Genomic DNA, 13,616 nt, shown 5'->3' on the forward strand with positions numbered 1-13,616 from the left:
GAAAATATAAAATATGCTTAGGTAATTCACCTCGGTCGTCTGCTGGTCACCCAGCCAATCTTCCCATTACGGAGCGAGCTCAGAGCTCATAGACCGATTTTCGGGTAAGACTGAGACCACAACACACTCCACACACCGGGAAAGCGAGGCCACAACCCCTCGAGTTACATCCCGTACCTATTTACTGCTAGGTGAATATTAAGAGGCTTGCCCATTTGCCTCGCCGCCCCGAGGCAAATGGGCAAGGTGTGTGTGTGTGTGTGTGTGTTGCAGTTAACATTATATTTTTAGATTATCTGAGTGGAAGTGTACAGAATTGAGAAATGAAGGACAGTGATTATGATTATGCTAAAGGGGTAAGGAACACATGGAAGATAAAAGAGTAGTTAAATCACACTTTCAAAATGTTGAATTGTATTATATCAACTACTCTCAACAGTCTGCTATAGAAGTTTCTAGAATTTTCAAGGCTGATTTCATTACGTTATTACTAGTTTGGCAAGAATTCTGCGTCATCAAGGGGAATGCACCCATCATTCACGAGAACCCAACAAATCAACTGTGCGACCTTTGAAAAATAGTCATCATGTAAACTCAAAACGTTTTAAAAAGAGGCCATTGCTCTTACAGCGCGTCAGCTTTGCCTAAAATATGGTTGTATATATCACCATGTTAGCGCGGGGTGTGAGGCGCACTTAATGTACCACCAGAGTATAAGAATGTGAATATATGTACCAGTATTGACAGACACACTTTTAAACGAATTTCTAGCGACATATCACGTGCGCGGGCAGGTGTCTAAGAATTAACACTTCAATAATCGTTATGTCCTTTTAACCTTCTTGTTACGCCTTCTCAAGTGTTAAAAGCGCGGAATGAAACTTTTTTTGTGAGTGTGTGCCAGGAGTGTGGTGGAAGAGGCATAAGGTGGGGGAGGGAGTAGGGATAGAGCCACAGGTGCACGGAACACCTGTACATCACCTCACCGCTGCCACCTCCTCACTCCATCGCACAGTTGCACGCCAGTCAGACCGCGGCACCCACACTTCCCTGCGTCGCGTATAAGCGGGACTGAAGGGAATCCCGCCCTCACTGTGAGATGGTCTGATGGAAAAAGTGAGCAAGGGACTGTTCTTAGTGTTACTGGTGGTGAGATTAAAGATCTACAATGTGTTAGCCCCGTGACAGAGCATCTCATCCTTCCCTACCGCTGTCCCAGTGCTGGCGAGCCGCAGCATTGGTTTGTGATTCCGCGCGTGTGTGTGTGTGTGTGTGTAGTAGTAGTAGTAGTAGTAGTAGTAGTAGTAGTAGCAGCAGTAGTAGTAGTTGTGACCAATTTTAAGCAGTTTGTCTTGAGAAAGGAGCAACCAAGGAACTGAGATGACTCCACTAAAGAACATGAGTTGAGAATTAATCATGGGGGACTACATTATTTTGCAGTGTTTTATTGTATGAAGAGGAATTACTGTTGAAATCAGTTCCACGGTTTTATTGTATAATCTTGGAAAGTGGATTTACCACAAGAAAAGCTACACACTAGATAACTACGCATAGCAAGTGTGAAAATTACGAATTCATTTACATAAACGTACTAATTAAACAAAACTTTTTATTGTGCAAATATGATAATAAAAAAACGAATCGATGTCTTGGAGCTCTCAACTTGTGTTTTAAGATGAAGACGCGTGGACGGAAGCCGAGACATTGATTTGAAGTGCAGTGATCGCCGAGGAGTGCTCAAGGTTGTCCAGGTGTGTGTGCCGCGCGTGAAATAGGTCAGGTGAGGCTGACTCTGATCACTAAAATTATGACAAAATTGAAGCATAGAAGAATCTCATTTTTTCTCATCTTATTTATATTAATGAAAGTAAAAAACAACTATTGGAGGTTTTCAGTAGTATTTTCACGATATTTATAGTTTAAAAATGAATCGGGAACGTCGATGGGAAATACACTCATCAGAACTGAAGAAACCATCGCTGTGGTCTTTGAATAATTATAGCCCTCATGAATTAAACGTTCCAAAACAAAAGCAGAGTTCGGCGCATAGAAATAACGAACTCCAAAGATGAAGAACACTACGTTTGCCGATAGTTCCACAGTAAGAGTGTAGTGAAACATAAGAACAGGAAACAGAATACAATAATAACAATGTATCAGAAGAGAGTGAAATTCAAGAGTAACCGAATAATTTTCTTATCCTTATCGATTGCGAATTGTCGATCGTTCTCAAGGATCTCTCTCGCCTTTGCTTCTTCACATCATAAGTCTTCAGCGCCGCAGGTGTAACGATTTGATTACACCCCCGCTGTGGACCAAGTGTTTCATGCTCGTGCACCGCTTGCTCTCTCTCTCTCTCTCTCTCTGGATCAACTCTGCCACTCGTGTGAAAGACTATTATCATTTCTGTACTTCCTGGAATGGATGCGGATGTTAATTACTGCCACAGGTGTTATGCGTTATTTTTTCTCCTTTGGAAGATGTTTTCCGGGAAGATTTTGAAACGCAAGATTTGCAAAGCATCTTTCCCTTCACTTTGGTCTGCCAGTGGTCCAGTAGTCATCAAATAAGCATGCCAAAAAAAAATATTTCCACCTCCACAACATTCACGGTGCCCTCAATAATTATCCCCATTTTTTTTTGCGTCTAAACTTTACTGATGTCCTAAGGCATGTCACAGGCGGTGGCAAGGCACCATCTTTCCATGATAAGTCTTGCTTGCAATAATAGGACGTAAACCTACTGATACACCCAGAAACTTGTATTTGGTGCCCTATCCGCTGTGGTGCGCATGCGTGCTACGAGAGAGAGAGAGAGAGAGAGAGAGAGAGAGAGAGAGAGAGAGAGAGAGAGAGAGAGAGAATTTTAGAGTTCTTATGGGGGACAAGTTGGTGAGATCCAGTACTGAATAGAACCGGTTGGGTTGCTCTCATTGCAGTTTAGTAGATCATTGTTCTCTTAGATTACTGTAACGGTGATGTTTGCAGTGTTTGGATCCCTCGTGTTGGGTGGCCGGTGAGGAGCAGGACGTAAGGTGGTCAGGCTGGTTTGTGTTTGGCTTACTAACTCTTTGACAGGGTCCTCTTGTTACTGAATGTAGTGTGGTGCAAATAAAGTACGTGTTTTTGAAAGGTGCTACTGATAACAAAAGGAGTAATTGTACTGACGGAACATTTGTAGATATGAGTTCAAGTTAATTCAGATATCATTACATTACTTATTCAGACATTAACAAAGTTCTTGCTCCTCACAGATGATGAGCACAACAGAAATTACTTGATAATCTGGAAGCGTACCCTCAAAAGTTTCGATGTCTTTTCTCAACTATTTTTTTGCATTTCTAGCGAGCCCTTTTGTGGTTTTCCAAGATGTTTTTATGATTCTAGTAATGGTTTATCAGGGACTTTGCATCATCGATATGGAAACATTCATGATAATTTAACTGATCTTCTCTGTGGTTTTAAGGGACAGCCTTAATATGACTTGCGCGCCTTTCAGAATACGAGTGCTTTGTTTTAAGAAGCGGCCTTTGGGTATACACAGTTCATGCATCGCTTTGATGACAAGGGAGCAGATGTGTTGCATGATTATTTATTCTAACCATGGTTGGAATTCAATGTTACTAATTTAGATGATTTAGTGGCATAAATGAAAGAAGACTGCAGAAAAGAACCACCAGGGCTATGCTGAGAGGTGAAAGCAGAGCTCTTTGCCCCTGAAGAGATGATCATGTGAAGGCATTGGGTTCACCACGTGCCCGATTGACTGATTGTTCACCCTCATCCCCTGGAGCACTTGTGATGTTGTGGTAGCGCGGTGTGTTGCGCTGCCTGCATGTCAGTAGCATTAGTGGTGAGTGTGTATACATATATCATTGAGAGACTGTTCTCGTGATGATGTTTCTTCATTAATGCAACACACCTTCATAATGATGAGTGGAGAGATGAGTGCTTCAGTTTTGTTGGTGTGAAGCCTTTGTATATACATACCACACACACACACACACACACACACACACACACACACACACACACACATAACACCTGTGTTCTAAATAACCTACCGACAATTGTGAGTCATACTCATAAAAATGTGTGTTTGCTCGTGCATTCTTTACTGACATCGTTAAGCTCGTTTTGTATCTGCATTGTAAGTGTTCATTGCGTAGATGACGAAGAGTTTGCTGCTGCGTAGAGGATGAAGCGTCAATATCTGCGTATTCACTGGCCATTGTGACGTCACAGCATTGAGGCAGAAGACCTTTGTTCATCGCGTCCCTCTGACCCTACAGGATGGCTGAGTCACCCGGTGAACACTGATGGGCGGGGAAGGTGAAGTGATGAATGCGGCCATGGTGGGCGGCGTGGTGGTGGGCGCCTCGCTCGCCGCCGCCATCATCCTCTGCACCTCCCTCTGCCTTGCCCTCTGGTGCAGGTAGGGCGTGGGACTAGGATTTTGAAATAAGTTTTACTAAAGTGTGTTGTTGCGTTTTTGTTTTGGAACCCGAATGGGTAAATGAACCGATGTTTTAACTTAATGCTTTATTTTGAGTTGTTACGGGCCATAACCTTTAGAGAAGATGGGGTGGCCTGAGGGCAAGGCCTTGGCTGACTGTTAAGTGTGTTTCAGGCGGCTGCGAGGTGACGGCGGCGACCCGAGCCCGGCCACCTTCCTCGTCACTAAACGGAAGCCAGGGCAGGAGTTCGTCCCGGACCACCCGATGGCCCTTGTCCTGCCCACGGTAAGCGTTAACGTATGACCCACGGTCACCCCTTACATATGACCCACTGTGTGCACGAGCTCCAACACACTACACACGGTGACCCCTGACATGACCCCACAATTGAGTGACTTTGGTTTCTGCAACAGTGAACTGTACCGTTCTCCTTATCGCCTTACAGATCACCCAGAGTGAGGCGGATAGCGAACCACGCACGCCCACCCCGACCACCACCTTCTCCCCCCCAAGCGAGTATGCCAAGCGTGGTGTGCCGCCCTACGCACACGTCACTCGACATAACGATCCCGACACCACGTCTTACCCGAGTGAGTTTCTGAAGTCTCTGATAAAAGGTCGCGATGTTTAGAATGTATGCACAGAATTTCAGTCTTAAATTCTTCCTTACACCCTTCCATTACCACAATCCTACATCTTCACGCCTTTAATTTGACTGTTCAACATCTCTTAGTTTAGTTTAGACAGTGTACTACATACATGCCTTATCACGGACAAACTGGTTCTAGCTTTGTAAATGACAGGAATCTGCTGGCGTTTGGAGCGCCGATTACTGCAAGAGTGTTTCTTAAGAAAACTACTAAAAGTTTGTGAGAACATTAGAGAAAGTGAGCGGCTTGATGTGCTATACTTTACATTCAAAAGTGATGCCATCAAACTTGCAGCGATGCCGATAAGTTTAATTGCACTTCAGATCGTTTTAGTTCACTTCATCGTAATGGACTCTAATCATACTTCCGCTTCAGCGCCTTCGAAGTCTGAGTAACAGCGCCTCTTCCCTCTCTTGCAGGACTGGCTGGCTTGGTGTCACCCCCGAGCTATTCCCCGCTGCCCGCCTACCCGGCACAACACGCCCGCACCATGCAGCGCCCTCGCTCAGCCTCGCCTCGTAGTCTCTTGCCATCTACGCCTCGCACACCGCCCTTGTCTCTACCTCTGGGCGCCCGCAGGTGGCAATCAGGAACTCGCCCCAGCTCCCCTCTCACCCCTGGCACGCCCCCTGGTCTGCCCTCCAAGTCCCATTTAAGGAAGTAAGTCCCTACTTTTTCTGAGCCACTTTCATCACCGCTGACTGAAACGACTCCTTTTTATTGCTCTACTCTGCCTAGAAAGTCGCTGCGTTCACCACAGCCACACATTGATGCTTACTCCAGTACAGAACGTTCCTTTTCGTTCATGAGTGGAGGTTAACGTCCTTTTAATGATAAACATACGACTCTCTCTCTCTCTCTCTCTCTCTCTCTCTCACTCTCAGGGGCGTGGCAGGACTGGAGGACTTCCGCGCCGCCCTCCACCACTCCTTCGTCACGAGTGAGCTGGTGGGCGGCGATGGGCTGGAAGTGAGCACCCCGGACTCCATCGAGGGGTGGGCGCCCGTGTGGACTCCGGCATCCAGCGTGGGCTCAGGTGGGCGTCCGGCGGAGGGAAGGGGACCGTGGGCGGGTTCTAGATTAGTCTGGTCGGTGGATAGGTGTAGAGAGGATGGGGTAGAAGACGTTCATATTGTTGTAGTTTTTTTTTGTTGTTATTGTTTTTGTTGTTGTTGTTCGTACTACTACTACTACTACTACTACTACTACTACTACTACTACTACTACTACTACTACTACTACTACTACTACTTCTACTACTACTACGACTTCTACAACTGCTACGACTTCTACTTCTACTACTACTACTACTACTACTACTACTACTACTACTACTACTACTACTACTACTACTACTACAACTATCACCACAACTAAAACAACAACTACTACCGCCACCACCTCCACTTTTATTACTACCACTGGCCCTGTGTTTGTTCATTTCGTCACCGTCCTCGTCCTCGTTGTAGCAGATCCCGTCGTACACGTAGTTGACGATAATGATAAGAGGGAGGACATGTAAGCGGCTCTTGCTCTGCCCTTAAGTGGTTGCTGGTTACGCCAAGTGGATAGTTAATCGTCTGGCTAACACATCTTCACTGCCGCTCACTGACGCTGCCTTTACGCCCTTGTTAATAAAGTGCTTAGCCTCGAGTGTAAGGGGAAGCGTGGCAGAAGAAAAGGTCAATACTCGAGTACTTCCACGCTGCATTAATCGTGTCAATATTCCTTACGTGTCGGAGAATTCATTGAGAGAAGTGATGTGAGTGATTTCGAGTTTGCAGGGTAAATCTTATGTGTTGCTGGTGATGAAGAGAAGCTAACTGTAGATGGAAGAAGTGAAATAAGTGGTTTTTAAGGATATACAGTTAATTTTATTAGTGAGAGAAAGAAACCAAGTGTGGATAAGTTTACTGTTCAAAAAGAAACTAAGTGTGGATTACTTCATTTTTCGTTGACACAAGATAAAACACAACGATCGTATTCACAAAACTTTTTCAGCGTCTTATCTTGACTTCTTTCAGCAGACTCTAGTGGAAGTTATTAATCCTGTTTCAAGGATATTTTCAGGCATGTCATAAAGGGTTCCGTGCCATCAATGAGAAGAAAACACTTAGGAGAACATGACGAATATTTTTTTCTGGGTTTTGACAAGTTCTAGTGAAATAACAAAGCATTCAAAATAAGGACCATAAAAACTTCTATTCCTGAGAATAATCCTATTTGATAAAAATAAGGAAAGGATGTAAAGAAGTAAATAAAAGAATGACATAATAGGAAAGCAGGGAGAAACAGGAAGAAGCAGGAAGAAAACAGGAACATTGAATACAGAAGCCGTTAACTAATTAATGATGGTCTCGAATGGTGAAGTTATAATGGCTCGGCTTAGGAGGTGCCGGTGTTTGGGTAGAAACCTCTCTTATTCGGACAGAAAGCTGTTGTTGATGGCAAAGGTTAGTGAGCCTTCCTAAGTGGACTGTTGATAATGCAAGCAGTTCAAGAGCCAATTATGGGATAAGTTTACCATTTAATTTCAGGAGGAGTATTTTTTTTTCTTTGTGCGCATCTGGCCTCTCTTTTGTCTTTCGTTATCAGGATCCGTCATGGACACTCGCAGTGGTCGTGTTTACAGTAGTGCTAATTCCTTTAGATTTTGTTAGTTTGGCAAGTGTGTGTTGCTGATGCCGCTTCCCAGACGCTTGTATGTATGTGTTTTGCCTCCTTGTGAGTTGACGGGAAACTTCAATAGAGACACGAACTGACGGGGGATTGTGTACAGAATGAGGATCGAATTAATAAACCCACGTGAGGAAGATGAGCGATGATAGTGTGTGTGTGTGTGTGTGTGTGTGTGTGTGTGTGTGTGTGTGTGTGTGTGTTACAGTACGGTTTTATTACAAAAAGAAAGGTCCACTGAGGTGCCGGTCCCCGAACCTTTAAACTTATCACCCAATCCATCCACTCACCTAGTCATCACTCTCTTTCTCTCCTGCGGCGCAGCAGGTGGCGGATGTGGACTGGGAGAGGTGCGACTTCGCCTCCGCTACACTATCAGAACTCGACTCCTTCACCTCCTCATCTACTCCGCCGACCAGCTGCCCCTCCGCCTCGGCCCTGACCCCGTGGCCACCTACACCAAGGTAAGCAATGGTGCCACAAGGGTAATTAATGGTCTCACGCTCACTACAGAAGGAGCTCACCATATGCTCTCCTCCTTAACCACTCAGTGCTTTGTGGTGGTAGTGGTAGTGGTGGTGGTGGTGGTTGTCGTGTCTACCAGGGCGTGATGGTCAAGCTGTCGCGCCGCTCCAAGTCTCCTCCGTTTTCTTTCTAGCGAGGTGATGTGAGATGGCGAGCAGGCAGAGAAGGGGGGAAGAGACAGGCGCTGGTGATATTTGTTAGAGAAACTAGAGGAAATTAAAGGGGTGAAATGGGTAAACAATGTGCTGTAAAGAGGAAAAGTAGAGATAAAAGTGAATTAATAATGTTGTGAGGAAAATTAAAGAGGAAATATGGGTAAATCAAGAGAGAGAGAGAGAGAGAGAGAGAGAGAGAGAGAGAGAGAGAGAGAGAGATTGACAGATAGACAACCAAAGAAGACAGACACACACACAGAAAAAAAAAAAGACAAACAGACGTATAAATGGGCAGAAACTGAACATGAACAAACATTTGAAACACCTAAACAAACAAGAGACAAAAGAAATATTAAAAGAAAATAGTGCAAGGACAAATAGATAAACATTCTGGCAGACATACCGGCACACACACACACACACACACACACACACACACACACACACACACACACACACACACACACACACACACACACACACACACAACGAAGATAGACACAGCGGTACAAGGAGAGACAGATACACAGACGGGCGGGCAAGCAAACACTCACGACTTATCAAAGCAATTCTGACCCTCACCAACATCATAACACAACACAATACCACACAATATCAGATTTTCAAACACTTCTGCGCCGCATCTCTTCTGTATTCAAAAGACTCTAGTTGCAGTTATAGAAAATTTAAATTAATGGTGTTTTTTATAGTTGCATTCATCAGTTAACTACATTTCAGCATTATGAATAAGAAAATACTCTTGGATATCCGTGTGATCATCTTTGTAGGCTTTAGAAATAATTGTGGTGAGAGAGCAAAGCGTTTTTTTTTAATCATGGCCAATATCTAACCTTGCCCTATCCTGTTTTCATATTTGTATTGACTGATTAACTACATTTCAGCATTATTAACAGGAAAAACACTCTTGGGATCCAGATTAATCATCTCTGTGGTCTTTAAAGATAATCGTGGTGAGAGAGTGAAGTGTTTCTTGAATACTGACAATAGTCCCTCCTTCACTGTGCCCAGGCTGTGCTGCTGCCGGAGAAGAGGGTCCGCTTCACGACTCCCTGGGTGGCGGCCACGGACACGGCAGTCTTCAACGCCTCCTTCACGCACCCAACGCGCCCTTCACGCCTTGCCCACGCCACGCTCAGGCTCTCCGTCTGCCAGGTATGTTGTCTGATCCTTAAAATGGCACAGGTTGTGATAGAGCTGTGGCACACGAAAAAAGAGTATATAAAAACAGAAGTAGGATAGGAGGAAGAAGAAGCGTGAAAGGAGGTGGAGGAGGAGGAGGAGGAGGAGGAGGAGGAGGAGGAGGAGGAAGAGAAGGAGGAGGAAGAGGGGAAGGAGGAAGAGGAGGAGGAGGAGGAGGAGGGGAAAGAGGAAGAGAAGGAGGAGGAAGAGGGGAAGGAAGAAGAGGAGGAGGAGGAGGAGGAGGAGGGGAAAGAGGAGGAGAAGGAGGAAGAAGGAGGAGAGGAGGAGGAGGAGGAGGAGGAGGAGGAGGAGGAGGATGTTATATATAGAGTAAAAGGATGATGAATGAAGTCCTTGCAGTGCTGAAGGGAATAGGTGTAATAACAGAGCCTAGGATCATTGCTAGTAAAAGGAATTACGAGTATAGTTTGTTGTTATTGTTATTCATCATCATCATCATCATCATCATCATCATCACTTAATTTTCTCATATTATCTCAATATTTCTTAAAGTTCTTGCTGAAAATAGATAATAATAACTCAAACGCCAAGCAAATTATCACAAATATAACTTTTAAAGAAAAGATTAGTTGATGATAAAACCAAATTGCCTCATCCTTTTGGTCTGTCATTCAGATAAACACTTAATCATATGTTTATAGGAATTTATTTTTTCATAGGAAAATTATAAACGGGTGTGAATGAGGTGTGTGTGTGTGTGTGTGTGTGTGTGTGTGTGTGTGTGTGTGTGTGTGTGTGTGTGTGTGTGTGTGTGTGTGTGTGTGTGTGTGTGTGTGTGTGTGTGTGTGTGTGTGTGTTTGTATATGTGAGTGTGTCGCTTGATAGTGTGTTAGATGAGAGTGTTGTCTGCTGGTGTGTGTTTTGTTGTGGGTATTGGTGAGTGTTGCTTCTGATGGTGTGTGTCTGTGTGTGGGTGTTGGAGGTGACGGGCTACGGGCGCCGAGTGGTGGTGGGTTACTGCGCCGTCAACCTCGCCTCCATCGGGATGCGGTCTGGCCTCACCACGGATATCGACACAGGCCTCCTCGCTCTCCACTTGCAGGAGACCGCCCCGGACCAGCAGGTGAGGCGAGCCTGCCCAACACACGTCACTTATCCCTATTGTTCTTAAATGTTTTCTTTGCAATGTTGTTAGAGTAAGTCTTGGATAACGCTATGGTCTGTATTCAGAAACACAATGATCTTTCACAATGGCCATATTCAAGACTGTTTCTCACGATAATAATGTAGAATTCTTGTTAATCTGTCACTAGAGATGCAAAAAAACTATGCCTAAAATTCGTGTTACTTCAACTAGAGCCATTTAGAAGTAATGGAAGAGCGTGTTGCAGAATAAGTGTATGAGTATAAGTAGCGCTTACTTACTGTGTGTTGCCTTGGGCGTGGCGGTGGGCGGCAGGTGGGCGTGGGCGGACAGTTAAGGATGGGACTCAAGTGGGACACGGAAGCGGGAGTCCTGACCATAAGGATCACCTGTGTATCTGGCCTTCAGCTGCTTCACCTCCAGCCGCCCTTGCAGGACAATGGTAAGTGCCACAGGGAGAGGATGCCGTATACTTGTGTGTTACTCATTTGTCTTAGGAGTGCCAGAATCAGTTGGTGCCAGGAAGGAACGAGAGGAGTGGAAGAAATATAATAAGCTTGTATGATACACAAGGTTCTTTTAGCACTGCCAGCATCAATCGGAGCTCAGTTCTTCGCATTATTTTCGCACGTCGACGTGTGTCCCTGCATCCCCATCCTGTGTCTGGCGAGCGTCTGTCTCCAGCGGTCATTAGCGCCAAGGTCTGTCCTCCCACAGCTCAGGCTTATGTGAAGGTGACGGTGTACGTGAACAATACCATCCTGTGCTGGCGGCGGAGCGGACCCCGGGCGGTGGCGGCGGTGATGGAGCTGGAGGAAGACCTCGCTCTCCACATGCCCGAGCTGGACCTTGACGCCACCCACCTCGTCCTCAGCGTCAGACTTCGCACCCGCCCAGGTATATCAGTGGCTACATATGTTATTATATCTTGACATGCCAGCCCTCATCTTAGACAATAATAACTTACAGCTGTTATCATCGGGTTTCGTCCAATTAGTAATTACAATAAGCTTATCAATCAGCTAATTCAAGAAGAGTAGAGGGTGATCTTTGCCTTAAGAGAAACATACTCCTCATCACCACGAGACAAGACTAATGTGGTGCGGTGTGTGCAGGCGGCGGGCGTCGTGTGGTGGGATCGTGCCTGGTGGGGCGAGGCGGCTGCGTGGCCGAGGACGGGCGGCACCACTGGGAGGACATGCTCAGGGCGGCGCCGGATTTCGTCACCCGAGTTCACCCTCTGACAGCCCACCACGATCCCGCCGCCCACCCTGCCTGCTGTGACCCGCAGGAGTGGAGGGGCACCGGGTCTCCTCACTCGTACCACCACGACCACTGCGGCTCAGACACCACCTCCTCAGACTACCCCACGACTTTCACTTCCTCTGCAATATCCAATCGTCCTTTGATTCTCCCTACTCCCCGGAGAGCCCTTGTTATATCCCCAGATGAAGGCGTTTTCCCGTCAAGCTCCTCCACCTTCCTCAACAGTTCCTCAGCGCCGACGCTTACTACCACCACCGTCAGCAGTCCCTCAGCGCTTATAGACACATCCAGAACCTCCGCCAGTACTCCAGTACCTGCCAGCTCCTCCACCTCCCTCAGCAGCCCCTCAGCCCTCACCAGCCTCACTAGTATCCTTAGCAGCCCTTCAGAGTTTCCTCCCCCAGCAGTAACCTTCAGCAGTTCCTCAGGCTTTGTCAGTCCCTCAACCCCCAGCAGCCCCTCGGCCTTCACCAGTCCATCATCAGTGCTCAATGGACACACAGTCGGTAGTACAAGCAGCACCCCACCCGCCACTCCAGCCACACCTCCCCGCACCCCGTCACCGCCTGCTGCAGTGCATGTTTCTGTTGCCCCGGCATGCTCTCTTTCCCCAGAACCTTCTCCTCTTTGTACATTATCTCCTGCAGTTCATACTAATACCAGGACGTCCCCAGACAACACTCTGCCACCCTTACGTCACCCTGATATTCACCCACCTCCACCTCCTCCCCCGTCACCCAGTCACCTTCGACCTATCTCTCAACACAGGACACTCTAAGGCTGCAGGGCTCAACACGCCGGCAACACGGAACAAAAGGTGCCCCTGGTGGAACCTTTCTTTTAAGGAGATCAGTAGAAGGTTAAGTACAGATATTTATGTGTTTAAATAGAGTAGTTATAGTTAGTGCAAAGAAAGGTGAAATTATATGTATATGGAAACACTTATAGTTTTTGTACTCCCGGTGTATGTGTGAATTAATGGATAAGTGTACATCATAATCACATTGCTGCTTTGATCATGCAGAATTTTAGTCTTAACGGGAACCTTGGTGTCTCTATTGTTCGTATTCTCTTTATGACCGTGTTAGCTCTGTTCCTTGCATCATTAACGCATTCTTGGGAGATTCACGACGCCACCAGTGAATGTCTGAGGCTCCGGTCCGGGGTAAGTTGCGACGTTTACAGACGCAGTGTACTAATGCGAGGGATTTAATAAACAGGTTATCATGAAAGTGCAACAGATGAAACATCAGAGAAAACGAAATGTCCTTATTATCATATACATAGAATGAATTTGCGTTATATCGTATTTTTTGTTTAACTATATATGGACTGCCTTGTGTAAGTATGATGGCAATTTTTATATTTTATTTTCTGATCTTACGTTTTTATATAAGTGTGTGTGTGTGTGTGTGTGTGTGTGTGTGTTTCACTGTTTGATCTGCTGCAGTCTCTGACGAGACAGCCAGACGTTACCCTACGGAACGAGCTCAGAGCTCATTATTTCCGATCTTCGGATAGGTCTGAAACCAGGCACACACCACATACCGGGACAACAAGGTCACAACTCGATTTATATCCCG

General features: G+C 45.9%; 1 protein-coding gene across 4 annotated transcripts; it reads left to right on the forward strand.

Moving 5' to 3' along the window:
* Positions 1-982: 982 nt before the first annotated feature.
* On the forward strand, positions 983-12,971 carry LOC123517671. 4 transcript variants are annotated; one of them, XM_045277991.1, is made up of 12 exons: positions 983-1,116; positions 4,292-4,434; positions 4,630-4,741; positions 4,902-5,046; positions 5,526-5,766; positions 5,991-6,142; positions 8,107-8,246; positions 9,492-9,635; positions 10,597-10,746; positions 11,083-11,209; positions 11,485-11,664; positions 11,883-12,971. In XM_045277991.1, exons 2-12 carry the CDS (start codon positions 4,319-4,321, stop codon positions 12,809-12,811), a joined length of 2,436 nt encoding a protein of 811 aa, XP_045133926.1. In that variant the 5' UTR covers positions 983-1,116; positions 4,292-4,318; the 3' UTR covers positions 12,812-12,971. The 4 variants fall into 4 exon arrangements, with proteins under 4 accessions (XP_045133926.1, XP_045133929.1, XP_045133928.1 ...); XM_045277994.1 differs by having other exon boundaries at positions 10,606-10,746; XM_045277993.1 differs by having other exon boundaries at positions 8,110-8,246.
* Positions 12,972-13,616: the final 645 nt, after the last annotated feature.

Source organism: Portunus trituberculatus, chromosome 42 (assembly GCF_017591435.1).
Source record: "Portunus trituberculatus isolate SZX2019 chromosome 42, ASM1759143v1, whole genome shotgun sequence".
Taxonomy (NCBI): Eukaryota; Metazoa; Arthropoda; class Malacostraca; order Decapoda; family Portunidae; genus Portunus; species Portunus trituberculatus.